General features: G+C 42.8%; 2 protein-coding genes across 2 annotated transcripts in view; both read right to left on the minus strand.

Moving 5' to 3' along the window:
* The window catches only part of LOC109465578 (insulin-like growth factor-binding protein complex acid labile subunit), a 13,617-nt gene extending 327 nt beyond the window's left edge, over positions 1-13,290 (minus strand). Inside the window, exons 1-3 of the mRNA XM_019762934.1 lie at positions 13,285-13,290; positions 10,872-11,163; positions 4,087-4,512 (exon numbers count right to left, since the gene is read on the minus strand). Coding sequence (XP_019618493.1) covers positions 4,087-4,512; positions 10,872-11,163; positions 13,285-13,290 — 724 coding nt within the window. The remainder of the gene's footprint in view (positions 1-4,086; positions 4,513-10,871; positions 11,164-13,284) is intronic.
* A 3,018-nt stretch (positions 13,291-16,308) lies between these two features.
* Positions 16,309-17,755, minus strand: LOC109465596. The gene is made up of 2 exons (XM_019762948.1): positions 17,546-17,755; positions 16,309-17,084 (listed from the first exon to the last, which is right to left on the minus strand). Exons 1-2 carry the CDS (start codon positions 17,670-17,672, stop codon positions 16,897-16,899), a joined length of 315 nt encoding a protein of 104 aa, XP_019618507.1. The 5' UTR covers positions 17,673-17,755; the 3' UTR covers positions 16,309-16,896.
* Positions 17,756-18,181: the final 426 nt, after the last annotated feature.

Consider the following 18,181-nt stretch of genomic DNA (forward strand, 5'->3'; position numbering starts at 1 on the left):
TACACATAATGTATCATCTTTAAATTAGACGCTTCGACCGCTGAGCAATAAAAAATAACAAACCGCTCAACGAATTTCATACAAGAAATGCAACATTTAGTAGTAACATTTACTAGCAACATGCCCGTAGCCAGGATTTTGAATGGGGGGGGGGTCTTCCCACTGCTTGAGGGGACCTCGAGTGCCGTAGGCGCGAGGTTCCTAGGGGGGTCCGGGGGCATGCTCCCCGGAAAATTTTGAAAAATGAACCTTCTAAAATGGCATTTACTGCGTTTTTGAGAGGATTTCAAAGAAAAAATCAGAGATACATTTTTATTGAATGACAAAAGGAGCAGTTTCTCTACAATTCCAGTCTTTTCAAGAAAAATCTTGGATCTTTACATAAAAGGTGCACCAAAAAGTGGACCTTTACATAAAAAGTGGACCAAAAAGTGGACCTTTGAGCCTTGTGGGGGGTTCTTCCGAACCCCCCGGCTACGGGCATGCGCAACTAGTTTCATAATGTTTACCTTCGGACAAGGTCTGCTCAGTTACTTCTTACTCAAACACATTCACATACATGTACTACTAGAGTATGGTGAAAGGAGCAGAGCAGACCAAGCAACATTATGTAACCCATCACCAGTCACCATGGTGGCAGACGTCAACAAAGCATGTTATTGGTCAGGTCAGAGGTCACTGTTTGGAGAAGAAGAAGAAGAGGAAGAATCTGAGCAAAAAAAGTTTTCTTTCGGTAAACATAAAAAGGGGCGTCGTTGTCCGGCTAGGTTCCAGTCCAATCGGCGTTGGTGTCCAGTCGGACCGTTGGCAACCCCAGCATTGGTCATTGTTAACTATAAGATGCCGGGTCTGTCTCTAGTGGTGTCTTCCCCCGGTGTCACCTGTAACGGTAAGATCCCGGGGACATCCCCGGGTGGGCGGATCACCTGCCGTCAGGCACGGATCCCCGCCCAGCTGACATGATAGCAGCAAATCCGTGAGATTCCGCTCTGTTTCTTTCACTATAAAAGTTTTCTTTGAAGAAGACTAGGTTAGGAATGATTTGGTTAAACAGCAATTAAATAATTACTATTGAAAGAAGTAGGTAAATTAGTACTCAAGACAAAATTTCAGCTCAGAGAAGCTTTCAAGTGGCATCCGCCATCTTTCTTCAGCTCATAAGATTTATTACTATTTTTTAGACATTTTCATTGTGTAGGTAATTTCTAGAATGTTGTTTAATTTCTAGAATGTGGTTTAATTTCTTAGATTTAATTTCTCACCTTACATTCAAAAATCCGCTGATATTACTTATTGAAATTCTCTTATGGTTCTTTACAAGTACTTGAATGTCTAACAGTAGACTAGAATAAGACATCAGCAACCACTACATTAAGTGGAGAGTTACACATTCAACCAGCATTAATTCAGTGCAGCTACAGCTACCACATCAATACGGACTAATAAACACACTCATTCCCTTACGGAGGACTTGTACACTGCACTAGATCACATACACGTACATCGAGGGTACTACGCAGTACACACTAGTTAATCAAGAGTTTTTTTTCCTTACGGCACTTCTACCCACCCGCCCCAATGAATCAAAATGGTACCCGAAGGATGGACGCTTTATACATCTAATATTCTCACTTCAATATTCACATCTACTCTTCTACGAACTTTAATTGGTTCCTGATGTTTAAACTTAGAGCATATTTATTGTCGATTTTCCTTTTATAGAAAGTTGAATGTGAATACTAATAAGATAGTTGACTGTCTGTGTATTAAGCTCATTCACTCCCCTCGCCCCTCAAGCTTCCTCGCCCCTCAAAAAACACTCATCTAGTTCTTAGTAAGGTGATCGTTGTATTATGTTTCCGGTGCGCTTACGTGGCATTTCCCATGCCAGAATATCTTTAACCTATACGTGACATCTTTGCATGCCAACTGTTGCCTTCGATGTTTCTGTTAGGTGTCAACTTTACATTGATCTGCCATGGCCAATAGGTGTTGGTAATATGGGAAACGACAGCTTGGATTCTGGATAAAAAGTCGAATAAAAACCGGTTGAATTCCGTCTAAACGTTGTCATCTTCCCATCGCTACGAATGATGGGAAACGACAGCTCTTTGCGTTAAGTGTTAGGCAAAATAGTGAGGGTAGGGAGTGACATTCGGCGTTTTACGTTTGAAGTGGTCTTTACCGGGATTTTCCATGAGTAGGTGTTTGGTAAGAGTGGGACCGACGGTTGCTGACATTGTGTGTTGTGCGATTCCTCCCCTGGCAGTGACCATGGCCAGTACGTTTTAGGTAGGGCAGGGAAGGATGATTTGGCTATGATTTGGCTGCCCTTTTCTAAGATCTTCCATGGACTGTACATGCCAGGCACTCCATATGCTGCTGCACGCCTACTGGTTCCAGACCCGTGGCCAATGGATGGAATCCTGCTAAGATTGTTTCTGGCCTTGTGAGGCACTCCATATGCTGCTGCACGCCTACTGGTTCCAGACTCGTGGCCAATGGATGGAATCCTGCTAAGATTGTTTCTGGCCTTGTCAGGCACTCCATATGCTGCTGCACGCATGCTGGTTCCAGACTCGTGGCCAATGGATGGAATCCTGCTAAGATTGTTTCTGGCCTTGTGAGGCACACCATATGCCACTGCACGCATGCTGGTTACGGATTCGTTACCAATGGGTGGAATGATGCGTTTTGAGGCTTCCATGAAATACAGAGCACCAGGCAATGACCTACAGGACGCTGTAAGACGCTTGTTATAGGCGGCTGGCCTTGCCATACTACATACGGCAAGGTCTGGGATCTCCCAATACGTATGGGAGGGGACAGATAGAGGCCTCTGAGCAGCAATGTTATCTGGGATCTCTTCGTACGTAGGTGGAAAGGCAGGTAATGGCCGTTGCGCAGCGGCTATATGGTCGGGAATCTCACAGTATGTGTGTGGCAGTGCAGGCAGTGGTCGCTGTGCAACAGCTATATTATCAGGGATCTCAGAGTAAAAGTGCTGAAGGATAGCAATTAACGCCCTACAGGAGGCTGGGTCGTCCGGTACTGTCAGGCGTGCTGATGTCATGTCTGGGAGGGAAGCAGATCTGAACAAGCCGGGCCCGGCACGGCCATGCGGTAGTGTCCACACGTGTGCTCTCATGGGGTCAATGTTGTTTCGTGTCCTTTGCAAACACTTCTTCAACAGAAGTCCTACAAAAAGTGAGGCAACCAGGGCCCCCACAGCTGAGGAAATGACATGGATGGTATAAGAGTTTGGTTCTGTTGTGTTTTGCACATGATTTGTCAGGAGGGTACTGACCTGTAGTGTGTACATCAATGGTTCTGTGGTAGGGTCCTTGTATGTCTGAGATCTGTACTGTTCCGTAGTGTTCTGTTCCTGTACTTTTGTGCTTCTTCTTTGATGGTTGGATGTTATAGAACTTGTCTCTTCTGGGTAACTACTATGCAAAGGACACATCTTGCTCGTATTCTTTTGGACTTTGGCGATGTTAAGGACTAACGGAGACGGGTTGCGTTTAGAGAGCAGAAAACAGGTGATATTTTCAGTGTCCTCTGTGTTTGCATCAAAGTATGCGGCACTGCTCGACTCGGTGTCAAGTATAACAGCAATGGTCTCCACGCTCTCATTTCCTACGCCCATAGAAACCAGTTGTAAGCTGACGTTATCTTTCAAGGCCATCGTAACGCCCAGATTGTGTTGCCATACTTGTCTGCACATATCCTGATAGTGATGCTTTTCTTCCCTTGCTAAGTCATTGGTAGCAATGATGACAAAGGGCGGCTGACTGGCAATATTTCTTTCAACGCTTTTGAACTCTGGCATGGAACACAGGTTTTCTTGTATTGGACGGGGAATCATCTCTTCTGAATCAAACTTCCAACCAATAGATTTCACATTTTGTTGGGAATAATGGTCGACACACAAATAGAAGTTGGGTACTTCGACGAATACGGTCTGAATGGTGGACAGTATCTCACCGTGGATCGAAAGACTCCATGGCATTCTGTGAGGCACTTTATCGTGTACTGTAACTAAACTGTTACCACCGACAGTAAAGATTAACATTTCCATCATACCCTGTATCAACTCCCGGTCTAGACAAGACAGAGCATTTTTCTCTAGGTGCAATTCAATCATGTTCATGTCTTGAAATGCCCAGGCAGGGATGCTTCTGATATTGTTATACCCTAAGTACAAGTACAAAATATCCCTTTTGTCAGGGATCAAGGCGGGGCCTACAGCTTGACCGAAAAACCAAGTAGGGTCAACAACCTGTAACTGATTGTGCTCAAGGTTCAGGAGGACAAGACTAAATAGGTTCGTGAAGCACCCTGGCTCAACCTGTGTTATTTTGTTATTGGACAAGCTCAAGAAGCTGAGCTTCTTCAAACCAGTGAACCAATTCTTTTTGGCATGTGTCAACCTGTTGAAATCAAGGCCCAGTGTGCTTAGAAACGAAAACTCACTCAGTGTGTTTTCTTCTACGTCTTCAATTTCATTCTCAAAAAAGAGTAAAGTATGCACAAGAGAATGGTTTAAGACCGGTAGATTGCTAGCTGATAGTACATGGAGTGAGAAGTCTGATATTGACAGAAGCTTCGTGTCCAGAAGACAGGGTACTGAAGCAGATATTCTGCTAGCGTTAACTTCTCCATGTTCCTTACATAAGATGCATGATTCTGGCTCGTCCCAAACCTGTGCTTTTAGTGTGGAACGCACACATTCGGACATAGATTCTCTCCTACACAGGGATAGACAGGGGTTCGCTATAACGGCTGAGACAGTCACCAGGATCAGACTAAGAAACAGCATTTTCATGTCACGTTGTCAAAGCTAACGCGACACACTTGAAGTTGTAATAGGCCTTTACACTAACCTGATTAGTGTACTGGAGTGTATCTAATTCTTGACCATGCTAATCCCTTTAAAAAGACCGCGCTCTAAGCAGAATCAGACTAACATGAATGTATTGGCGCACCAGATACAGTACGGCAACCCGTCGTGTACATGTATACATGTAGCGGTGCCTGCATTGTGTCCAAACTACATCCCAGACACACGCACGAACACGCCGTCTTTTTTAATATGGATTGGATACAAAAATTTTGATGAAAAAATGATGACGGGGATAGTGCTTATAGGGCCCGGGCATGCAGTGATGAAGACCTCCTATTTCCTGATTCTCCGACTAATATCTACATGTTACCCATACCTGTCAACCCTACCAGGAGATGAGTAGCAGATGATGCGGCGATACAACTTATTAATTATATAAATATCATCTAAAAATACCCCAAATTTGTCAATTTCCATCACCTTTGTTTTGTGGACATTCTCTTCAAAGCTTAACAGCTAAGTCCCAGACACATGATCACTAGATGCCTTACAAATATGGAGAAGAAACACCAGAGCAATATTCTTAATAAAAAAACTGTTGTAACCTGGTATGCAGGCTATCACGGTTGGAGCGGATATTCTTCGGGCTGCTGAAGCTCTTCTCTGCCCGCCTCAGCTACGGTCCCCGGTAGGTTTGTCACGACGGGAGATTGAGTAGCCCCACCACGATATGGCTAATCAACTCTGGGCGCGCCAAATTGTACCACAGGCGTAACTACTACCGGGCGGTCTGTTGAGCCGGTACTGCTTAGGGCCATCTTATTTCCCGACTCCCAGACTCATTTCCACATTCTTCCTGTTAGCCCAACAGGTGGTGGGAGGGGGAGGGTTGTTGGTGCAGGTGATGAGAAAATACGTGTGTCTTGTGTTCAAGTTAACAATGTGAATTATTATTTTAACCTAAAGATGGATCTGCACGCTCTTCCCCCGAGCCGTAAAAAGCGTTAGCTTTTAGACAAATTTTTACCTCATTTGTTGTGGCCGTAAGGATGTAATAAGCCTTAGGTCTCCCGTAACACTAACAGAAGCGTACCAAAGTACATAATAATGACAAACCATGGATCTCTACTGTAGTCAAATCCCTTATACTTAAGAGACAGGAAGCACATAGACAGGGCCAAAGTCACCTGTACAAGCTTTGCCGTAATAAGATTGCCCGTCTTATATCTACCTGTAAGAAAAACTACTACGCTGACCACATAGAACACCTTAAGAAAACCAAGCCAGCACAGTGGCACAAAACGATCAGACATTTGGCAAACTGGTCCAGACCAAGTTCTACAATTCATGTTCCTGGTCTTGAACCGACCAATACTTCAGGGGCAGCTCAAGCAATAAATAGTCACTTAGCAGCCATCTGTCAAGCACTTCCCCCACTTGACTACTCTAGACTCCCTGCATACTTACCGGCCCTTCCCCCACCCCAAATCAACCCATGGGAAATGTACCAACGGCTACAACGAGTTAAAGTATCTAAGGCCCCTGGTCCTGACCTTATTCCACCCAAATTAATCAAAGAGTTTGCATATGAACTCTCAACCCCCCTGACTGACATACTAAACACCTCATTGAGAGAGGGCAGAGTCCCCGAAGTGTGGCGGGATGCCACAGTAATCCCAGTGCCTAAGGAATACCCAGCGGACTTGAATAAGATCCGACCAATCTCACTGACCGCACAATTTGCCAAGATCTGTGAGGGTTTTATCACCGCATGGATTTTCTCAGACATTCTCCCAAATGTAGACACAAAGCAGTTTGGTAACATGAAGCGTTGCTCAACGACGCACTGTCTTATTGACCTCCTAAATTTCTTCTATGAGGGAGCAGAGAGTAAAAGCACTGTTGGCACACTAATCCTAACTGATTTTTCGAAAGCCTTCGACAGGGTGTGTCACACCACTGCCATTAACAAACTTATATCCATGGGTACAAGACCTTCACTGATCCCCTGGCTCTGTAGTTTTATGACAAACAGAAGGCAGCGTGTTAGGTATCAAGACTCTATTTCTGGCTGGGAAACATTAACATCTGGTGTGGCCCAGGGCACTCTACTTGGCCCTCTTGTGTTCTTAGCCATGATAAACGATGCAAAACCTAATACTAACAATCCACACTGGAAGTATGTCGATGACATGAACCTGGGAGAAGTTAGGACTGTGTCAACCCCAACTAAACTTCAGACTGACCTTGACTCATTGGACACCTGGGCCGAAACGAACTCCATGTTACTTAACCCCAAAAAATGTAAAGCAATGTATTTCTGCTTCATGAGAACCCCCCAGTAATGCACCCACTGACTCTCGGAGGTCAGCCACTTAGCATAGTTACACAAGCAAAGTTACTTGGTTTGCACATACGCTCTGACCTACGGTGGTCTGATCAAGTTGACGCCATGGTGTCCAAGGGCAGTAGAAGGTTATACTTATTAAGTAGGCTGCGTCGAGCTGGCCTCCCAAGCTCTGACCTTGTCACAGTGTATTGTGGGTATATTCGACCAATAGTTGAATATGCCACGCCCTGTTGGAATGCGGGGATCACAAGAAAACAATCTGACAGCATAGAAAGAATCCAGAAAAGGGCCTGCAGAATCATGCTGGGTAGAAGCTATCACTCGTATTCCGAGGCCCTGTTAACTCTTGACCTCCAACGTCTGTCTGAACGGAGACTGACCCTGTGCCGGGCCTTTGCCCTTTCAGCCACTAGGTCTAGGCACGCCCCCTGGCTACCCCCAGTTAGTAACCACTCACACAACATGCAGCTAAGGCAAACACGGCGCTACAAACCACCCATTGGGACAAAAAGATATTTATGCAGTCCTGTCCCCACAATGCTGAACATACTGAATAACCTTGCCATACAGTAGATTTCACTTTATGTTGTTGCACTTGATCTAATTGTACTTTTTTATTATTGTCAGTTGTACTTAAGTAATTTGCCAACAGAAGTTGTATGATGTAATTTTAGCATAAATGTGCATTATTCTAGCGCATAAGTGGTGTTTAATGCCTCTCAAGGCACCTTTTATGTATATACATTATGTATTAGTCATGTGGTTCTTAAAAACTTGTAAAAGCTTCTCAATTCAGCCTTTGGCTGCAAAAAGCTTTTAACCTACTGTACTATGTATGTATGAAGTATGTGTTTCTGCAAATAAACCAGTCTATAATACTATATAAGATAAATTCTCTGAATTTACTGCCGGCAAGTTTTATTTTAGGTTATGTTCTGATTTAGAGAGCCTTGTGTAAAGTATAACCCCGCCGAGAAAAGGTACATTCGAAAGCTCTGTTTTATATGATGTGTAATAGCGGTTTGCCCTATTTCAAACGTTGCGATACTTCTGTAACGTTTGAAATTGGGCAAACCGCTGTTACACATCATATAAAACAGATTTTGAATGTACCTTTTTTTCGGCGTGGCAAAATTGGGGTATTTAGGGCTTGAGGTTGTTACCTTAGATTTGTAAGAATAGAGAAGGGTTGTGTTCTGAGAACAGAATGGAGGTAATGTTTTTGGTGTCGTTAAAGCTTGCATAATTTCTTCTGAATATGAGGCATCGGTGCTCTTTGTGCCTTGGGCCTTTGTACCATTCCCTGTACGCCTATACAAACCAGTTGAAAGCTAGCTGCAGAGCAGGTGCTATGTTTCTGAATCCAAAATGTAATTGTATTGGAAACCTGAAAGACTACGGCCAATAAGTGGAAGATGGGAGCTGCGTTTTCAGTTTTGAGTGGTCCTTACCGGGATCTCCCATGGCCAGTAGGTGCTTGTTAACTACTAGTAAAATCAACCGGCGGTGCGTGGCATTGTGGGATTTGTGATTCCGCCGCTGAGATCAAGAGCCTTTTTTGTAACCCGGGATGATGGTTGGGAGGGAGTTTTGTCGCTTTATGTTTTCGGTTGAAATACAAGGCCTGTACAGTTACATGGTGATATTAAACAAATGGCTCTTGGCATTGCACGCTTTATAATGTGCTAATTATAACAGCCAATAAGTTTCGGGAGAATAATCGTATTTACTTTGAGCTGCTTTTCACTTCGATCTCCCATAGCCCACGGTGCATAGCCTAGGTGTTTCATAATGATGAGACCGACTACTCGTGGCATGATAGATTTTTGAAGTCCCTCCTCGGGCATCGACCATCGGCGTCGTTTTGGGGTTTGGTCTTTACCGGGATCTCCCATGGCCAGTAGGTGTTTAGTATTGATGGAACCGGCGGCTCGTGGCATTCTGTGTTGTGTGGTTCCTCCCCTGGCAGTGACCATGGCCAGTACGTGTTAGGGAGGACAGGGAAGGGTCGTGGTCGCGCTATGATTTGGCTGCCCTTTTCTGTGACCTTCCATTGACTGTACATGCCATGCTGAAGGAATTGTGTTTGGCCTTGCCAGGCACTCCATATGCTGCTGCACGCATGCTGGTTCCAGACTCGTGGCCAATGGATGGAATCCTGCTAAGATTGTTTCTGGCCTTGTGAGGCACACCATATGCCACTGCACGCATGCTGGTTACGGATTCGTTACCAATGGGTGGAATGATGCGTTTTGAGGCTTCCATGAAATACAGAGCACCAGGCAATGACCTACAGAACGCTGTAAGACGCCAGGGAGGGGACAGACAGAGGCCTCTGAGCAGCAATGTTATCTGGGATCTCGTCGTACGTAGGTGGAAGGGCAGGTAATGGCCGCTGCGCAGCTGCTATATGGTCTGGAATCTCACAGTATGTGTGTGGCAGGGCAGGCAGTGGTCGCTGTGCAGCAGCTATATTATCAGGGATCTCAGAGTAAAAGTGCTGAAGGATAGCAATTAACGCCCTACAGGAGGCCGGGTCGTCCGGTACTGTCAGGTGTGCTGATGTCATGTCTGGGAGGGAAGCAGATCTGAACAAGCCGGGCCCGGCACGGCCATGCGGTAGTGTCCACACGTGTGCATCCATGGGGTCGATGTTGTTTCCTGTCCTTTTCAAACACTTCTTCAACAGAAATCCTACAAAAAGTGAGGCAACCAGGGCCCCCACAGCTGAGGAAACGACATGGATGGTATAAGAGTTTGGTTCTGTTGTGTTTTGCACATGATTTGTCAGGAGGGTACTGACCTGTACTGAGTACATCGATGGTTCTGTGGTAGGGTCCTTGTATGTCTGAGATCTGTACTGTTCTGTAGTGTTCTGAACCTGTACTTTTGTGCTTCTTCTTTGATGGTTAGATGTTGTAGAATGCAAAGGACACATCTTGCTCGTATTCTTTTGGACTTTGGCAATGTTATGGACTAACGGAGACGGGTTGCGTTTAGAGAGCAGAAAACAGGTGATGTTTTCAGTGTCGTCTGTGTTTGCATCAAAGTATGCGGCACTGCTCGACTCGGTGTCAAGTATGACAGCAATGGTGCCCGTGCTCGCATTCCCTACGCTCATAGAAACTAGTTGTAAGCTTAAGCTATCTGACAAGGCCACATTAATGCCCAGATTGTGTTGCCATACTTGTCTGCACATATCCGGAAAGTGATGCTCCTCTTTCCTTGCTAAGTCATTGGTAGCAATGATAACAAAGGGTGGCTCACTGACAATATTTCTGTCAACGCTTTTGGACTCTGGCATAAAACACAGGCCTTTGAAGTGTCCTGGTATGTGACGGGGAACGGTCTCTCCTGAATCAAACTTCCAACCAATCGACTTTTCATTTCGTTCAGGATAGTTTATGAGACACAAATAAAAGTCGGGCAATTCGACAGATACGGTCTGAATGCTAGGGAGTATTTCCCCATGGATGGTAAGACTCCATGGAATTCTGTGAGGCACTTTATCGTGCACTGTAACTAAACTGTTACCACCAGCAGCAAAGGCATGCGCATTCTTCATACCTTGTATCAAATCCAAATCCAAATCTAAACAAGACAAGGGATTTTTCTCTAGGTACAGCCAAAAGATACTGACATTTTGAAATGTTTTTGGAGGGATGCTTCTAATGTTGTTATACCCCAGGTACAAGTACATTAGAAGGCTTCGGCCAGCGAACCAGGCTGCGTCTATGCGCTGCAACTGGTTGTGCTGGAGGTTCAGCTTGAAAAGATATTTCATGTTCACGAAGCATCCTGGATCAATCTGGTCGATTCTGTTATTAGACAAAGTTAGGACACTGAGCTCCTTCAAGCCTGTGAACCAGCTCTGTTTCACATGTGTCAACCTGTTGAAATCCAACCCCAATGTCCATAGACACGAAAAGTCACTCAGGGTGTTGTCCTCTACGTCTTCAATTTCATCCTCAAACAACAGTAAAGTATACAGTGCAGATTGGTTTAAGACTGGTAGATTTTTGGTTGCTAGTACATGAAGTGGATATCCTCTTATTACCAGCTTCTCCGTGACAAGAAGGCAGGGCACCGAAGAAACAGAACTGTTACTGGCCCTGAGAACAGCATCTCCCTGTTCCTCACATAAGATACACACTCCTCGCTGTTCCCAATAATGGTTTTTCAGTGCGTAAGGTACACATTCTAACCAACCTTCTCTCTTACACGGGGGCAGACAGGGGTTCGCTAAGGAGATAGGGACAGTCACCAGGATCAGAAGAACCAACATTGTTTCTCAAAATCCCCATGGCCAAAATGCTTGACCATTTTCCTTTTCATCAATTTATCCTGTGACCTTTACTATTATTAAATCCTACACTACTCGTTGCACAAAACTACATGACACACTAGAAATTATACATTCAGAAAACGTATACATGATTACAGAAAATTCACAAAATAGTGCCAAAACGATAAGACTACACTCGTTTCATATACCAATATGCCACAAACCAATATAACATTGCCATGACAAGTTTTTTATAATTAGCGGTTATCCAAGTCAACCCCAATTGAACTATCTTCACCATGAAACACACAAGGAGCAGTGGCGGGACTGCAAACCAACCTGATCAGTGCATCACAGTCATGACCATCTACCTGCCTGTCCAGAGAACGCCCCCAGTTTACATGTCTGTGTGGTCACCTCAGAAAACGTACGACCACCCGCTGTGGCGATTCCCATATATACTACATCTAACGCCCAGACACGTGACCACTACCCGTTGTAATATGGATAAGATATTTCAGAGGAATGATAAAGATTGTCGACGATGTCCGTGCCTAGGGGCAGTGAAGAATGCTTATTTCCTGACTCTTGGATTCACTTAAGCTTCCACGTGTTGCCTACATGTATCTAGGATACGGGGATGTTAACGAAAAACGGAGAAGGGTTGTGTTCGGAGAACAGGTGGTGATGCCAATCAAGCGATGTTTACGGGAAGGTCCGGTGCCCCAGGGCTGCGGAGAACCCTTGCTTCCTGACTCTTAACTGATTTCCTCAAGACTGTTGACAAGGCAAAGGTAGTGCCGCTTGATAGCGCCCAAGGCTGCCTCCTGTTTCCTGACTCTCAGACATGATGATTAAACGGTGTACGGGGCTTGTGTTTTATTGAATTTTGAAACGTAGGGAATTTGCTGACAATACTTTTCTGGTACAGTGACATCTGTAGCTAGTCGGGGTTGTTGTACATGTCAACCGGCGTAGTTAAGATGATATGTGTTTTAATGATGAATGTCAGAATTTAAAAAAAAAGCTAGGCAATGAATAGCAAAGTTCTTTGATCACAACCATTTCTTTTTAACGAGCCGACGTTTCGATGGCCACCTGTCATCTTCATCAGGGCAATTCTGACTGGTTTACTGTGCACTGACGCTAGATGTTACTTGGTGCATAGTGCACTAAAGGTGTTACATAGTTCACAATGGTGTTACATATGTAACACATATGTCTATCTATAAACTTATTGTGGTGATATAGATCTTGAAATGGGCGATATTAATAATAAGACAGATTTGTAGGCCACTTAGCATCTATTAATTTTGCACTGCCCTGCCGGTATACCATCTGAATGGAGGAATGCTAACTACTAGCAAGCAAGTTTGTATCTTAGTAGTTACAATTTTAGACTTAAGTAACCTCCTACAACCAATGTATACACGTTACTTTGTATACACGTAATGTATACACGTCAAAATAGCCAGGCCTTTAAGTACCAGAGTTATAAACCAAGGATTGAGGTGTTCAAGAATGCATTCTTTCCTAGAACTATCGCAGAGTGGAACTCGCCGTCACCAAGCTAAGTACAGTAGGGGCATTATCATTAGATAGCTTTATACAATGTCTAGAGTTGTAACAAGTCAATCGGTAGCCAGCAGCCGCCGCGCCGTGTGCTTGTTAGTATTGTGTGATTTGAATATATCAAAACAGTGTCCTGACTTATCACAGAAAAATTTCATCGTCAAAATTTGAGGTCACATGCAGGACTTCTTTTACGGCATATTTTAAATATCAACATATGCTTACAATCACCTGCATTTTGGCATATAAATTTAAGTTTGTGTATGTTGTATACTTCAGTTGAAAGTGGAGATAATGAAGTAACTTACAACACCACTGGACACCCACGTGCACCTGAGAACATGCCAGAACATGTACGTGTACTCTATTATTTTTTACTAAAGAAGCTCATGAACAAACATGACATTGTCCCTTAAATTTAGTTTGTAGTCCACTTTTATTACGTTTTAGCCTATAAGTTACAAAAAAAAGAGAAAAGGGTTGTTTCAACAATTCAAGATGACGGATCACGGCTGGTAGACTCAGTATTATTTCATGACGTCATTTTGTTGCCATTGACAACTGAAGTCTATTATGAGACTACATTTCCAACGGCTTATGGTAAGCAGTTTCACTTGAGTCGTGTCGCGTAACATAATAGGCACCTTGTTCTTGACCATAGAACATGGGTTGAATTGCATACGCAGTGAACAGTCTAAATCAACTAAAAACAATGAAGGCTAATCCACATTTTTGGGCAAACATTTATGTGTAGTATATTTTTGTCTGATGAATAAACCTTCATTTTTATTCATGTAGAATCAGCCAGAGGTGCTGTTGACGACCATAAGAACGCATCCATCCGATGGCTCAAACAAGTCATACGTCGCAACCGACGGCGACGACTCGCTGACCGATCGCGAGTTCACTTAGATTCACCTAGACTCTACCAGACTTGAGGAGGCGGCTGAAAAAAAGGAGAAATCGGCCAAATAGAGAGATAAGCATGCCAAGGGAGTTTGTCCGTTGAGAGAACATTTCGCCGCACCCCAAGCCTGTCGGGAGTCGCTACGATCAAACGGCATAAAAGTAATCCCCCCATTAATCCAACAAAAGAACTATCTCAGCGTAGAAGATCATTTAAGCAATAAACCAACCAGCGCGTCGTGGGGTGAGGCGAACTGTTCTCTCAACGGACAAACTCCCTTGCCATGCTTATCTCTCAATTTGGCCGATTTCTACTCTTTCCGGCCGCCTCCCCAAGCCTGGTAGAGGCTAAGATTCACCCGGACAAACAGCCACGATCAACTTCACCCCGTACCGTGGTACCTGCCGAAAAGACAGAATGTGATCCAGTTAACACTTAGACTTGCTAGTAGAAGTTACTGAATACGTTTCAAACACTGTCCGTTATATCTATCTTGGAAAAGTTATCATATCCGAATAACAAATATCCTAATTTACATAATTTATGCCTAATAATTTCAAGAATTTACAATACAGTTTAAGTCATCTTTGCATAATGTGTACCTAAAAGTTTCACTACAAAATTATAGCCAAAAGATAATGAAAAATCCTTTTTGTGACATCAATGCACTGCAGTTCACAGGAAGCTTTTGTGTGCTAAAATTTCCTCACCTTCCAGACCAATCAACAATCCAGAAATCGTGACGATGCAATGATTCCAGAAGGGGTTATGATCAGTCAGTAACCTCCCAGTGGTCTTCCCTCTGCAACAGCTAATGACTTTAGGTTATGATGCCATACTTTACAATACTGTCAGATATTGTTTCATTAAGTAAGGCCACACCAAGAAAATTTTATGGATGACGTCCTTTGGATACCCTAAATCTAATGCGAGAGGGCGAAAAAAAACAAGAAGGGCCCTAAAAAACAAGATGCCTAGATAAGAAATATTGCACTGCTGACAGGACCGTCCTGTCTGTTAATAGTTCCAAAAACGGCACCGTTTTGGAACTATTGACAGGATTTTTTTCAGTGCCATTTTGTTTGTTTTTTTCATTTTTGTTTTCAATTTTTTTAACCAGGCACAGGCTTTCGACGTTACGGGTTTCACGATCTGACGATTTGCGGCAGTGTCGTGACTCTTTGGTCATAGTTACAGGAAGCGGAATTTCTTGTTTTTTTTCTAGGAACAGGCCAAAATCAATGCGCGCGCGGACGTCACCCATAAAATTTACTTGGTGTGGCCTATGAAAGAGTATCTTTGACTGAAAACAGGGAGCCTAACTGTGAGGCACACCACACGTCAGTTTGCCAGCCCGAAACTCTGCCCTCGATTCACAAACAAAAGTGGGCATTTCTAGCAAAGATGAAGGCGCCCAAGACCTCAACAACAACAAGAACAATCAGCGTCAGAGACTGGTATATATTAGTTCCTGCACGTTCATATGCTATATAAAATCGATAAGGTCGATGTTCAAGAATGTAATTGATTCGGCGTGTCATTCGGATAATAAATACACTACTGTTGAGCCCTGGAGAGATCCAAACTCACGGTCGGGAGTCCAGATTAGAAAGAATACCCGACAGTGACCAATCCCTTCAAAAATAGGTGCCACATGTCAGCTATATAGGTCAACTTCTAAAGTTACAATGGCATCTCCTTTGTTACAACATCAGCGCCATAAGCTTTATAGATGATAGTTCTTCCTCTATTTCGTATCATTCTTTATCATATCTTTATATTAGATGTATAATATTAGATATATGATAACACAGTATTTCACTAGATTCAAAATTACATAATATCTGAATGACCCAATCTTTGCAGCATTGATATGTTTAAAAAGGATGTGATACTGAGCAGAGAAAGAGTTGTTTGTTTCATGTGATGTGATATTCTGTGTCAACATTTGGTACCGTTGGTCAAAAGTACTGCACGTTTAAGAAAAGCAATGTAATATAATTGTGTTCTATTTTTGTATACTCCGAGTGTGTGGTTCTGTCACTTCGGTTTTAAGTAGATCCCACGGACAAGCCAAAATTGAATACTAACATAAATGTATAATCAACGTGCCGAAATAATCAGATATCACTTTGGAATATGTACTTGATTTGATACTAGTAGTATCGAACTGTTTGTTTCTTTTATAGGCGAACATAACTAAAGTTACGCAGTCTGGCAGCAACAGGAAAATACTTAAATTGTGAAACAAGATTTTTATTCAAAATTCCACTCTACAGCATGATTGTTACGCATGACAAAGACAGTGGAGATGCTGGAACATTCACTTGTCAGATTTACCACTTCAAATCAACAAATCCATGTGTGCAAAAATATTAGGTTAACTATAAGTAACCTTTATGTACATGTGCAAACCAACTACACAGCTAGAACTGCTGCCTCTAAGCCACTGAAGAGGACGCCATTACCAACTTATACATTTGTATACGCATATCCTGGTACAATTGAAAAACGTACACTAAAATCCATCAATATGTAGATAAAAATGTAACCAATTGATAAAAATTTATGAACAAGGCATTCTCCCATGATAAAAGTTATTAGCAAACAAATTATATCAATCAATCATGAAACCACTTGATCAACAAATCAATTGGTTGATTAATCAATTAATTAATCAATTAATCAATCAATCAATCAATCCAACACTGCAGGTATCATGTTTTCCGTGGTTTACAAAAGAGAAGTAAAGCTCTTCAGGCATAGTTTTAGACATAACTTTAGTTTCAAACAATTACCATTTATTATGTAGACTTTGTAGTTATTTTGTTTCAGTGTTTCTTTGTCCGTGTTTTTTGCAATTAGCCTTCGGGCAGGAATTTTCAATAAACTTCATAATATATGAAATGGAGTAATTAGTACATTGGGTCCACAATTCATTGTCTCTGCAGACTCTGGTAGACAGCAGGCCTCAGCTCCTGGTAGTCGTCACTGGGTTGGGGTGGTTGGACGGTTTCCATGGGAACTTCGTACTCGTCACTTCCGCTTCCGGGTCGTTGTGACGTCACCCTTTGATTTGGATGTGGCACGTTCTCATACTGTCTGTCAGCGAAGTTACCAACGTCTGGAAAGATGTGGAAATCTAATCATTTCCAGGTCTCATCAAAACCTACCCACCTACAAAATATCAAGTCAATCCATGTAAGACTTCTCAAGGTATTGTGTTTACACACGCACACACACATAAACACACACACACACGAACGCCTTCTTAGCGAATGTAAAGAACAATCCTTAATGTCACAAGTTTGCAATATTACATGCCTTCTATAACAGTGAGTAATCATGGTAACCTGAAGAAAGCAGTAGAAGGGGTCAAAAATATCTTTTTACTTTTTTTGTTGGAAAAAAGTTGTTATTAGCATTATGCACCTGAACAATGCTTAATAAAAAATATATAAGATTATAATATGATATTTCGTAAAATGATTTTCTAGATTTCAAAATACCATGCGTCTTTGTTTTACTGGAAGCGATAAAAGTTTTAAGAGTTGCCATAAAAAAGAATATCCATATTTTCCATACCTTTTTCCCCGCCATTCTTTGCCGTCCTGAAACGTAGGAACATGAACACTGCAGCGCCCCCTACCAGTAACCCGCCGGTAAAACAGCCAACTGCAGCTCCGGCTACAGCGCCGGAACAATAATTCATGTCTGCAAAACAAATTCTACTTGAATTAGGCGCCTCCAATTATAAACATCTGGCTTTCACAGAAATTAAACCCATATTGACCACAAAATAAACGCTTGAATAATATGAATAGACAACTTGCGGATTGTACAAAATGTATGTCAAATTGTGCCACGGTCATTCGATTCTCATAAAGTAACAAAAGTTTTATTTAGAGGATGCTCAAATGGTTTGTATGGAATTTTAAGTTCCAACTATTAAATAAGTCAGTCATTGAATTTTACCTGTTGGCGTGACTGGAGTAACATTTGGACCTACAAGAAGACAACACATCCGATATGTGACAATGTTAGTAAATTTCGCTTTTTTCTGGCTCCTGGACTCTCAGTCAAACTAAGTGTGCTTTTAGTGAAATAAGTTGTCATCGGGGGTAAATCTCCAAGGAGACAAGCGTAGCAAGGACTGTTCCTTCTTCTGATCCAACATTTGAACTATTTTGGCCACATTTGACGAAGATTTCCAGCTTGATC

The sequence above is a fragment of the Branchiostoma belcheri genome, unplaced genomic scaffold (assembly GCF_001625305.1).
Source record: "Branchiostoma belcheri isolate BF01 breed outbred unplaced genomic scaffold, Haploidv18h27 scaffold153, whole genome shotgun sequence".
NCBI classification, from domain to species: Eukaryota; Metazoa; Chordata; class Leptocardii; order Amphioxiformes; family Branchiostomatidae; genus Branchiostoma; species Branchiostoma belcheri.

Coding starts and splice junctions, on each gene's coding strand:
- LOC109465596 (XM_019762948.1), bottom strand. CDS start 17,672: ATGAATTATTGTTCCGGCGCTGTAGCCGGAGCTGCAGTTGGCTGTTTT. Junction 17,085..17,545: donor AAAGAATGGCGGGGAAAAAG/GTATGGAAAATA, acceptor ACATCTTTCCAG/ACGTTGGTAACTTCGCTGAC.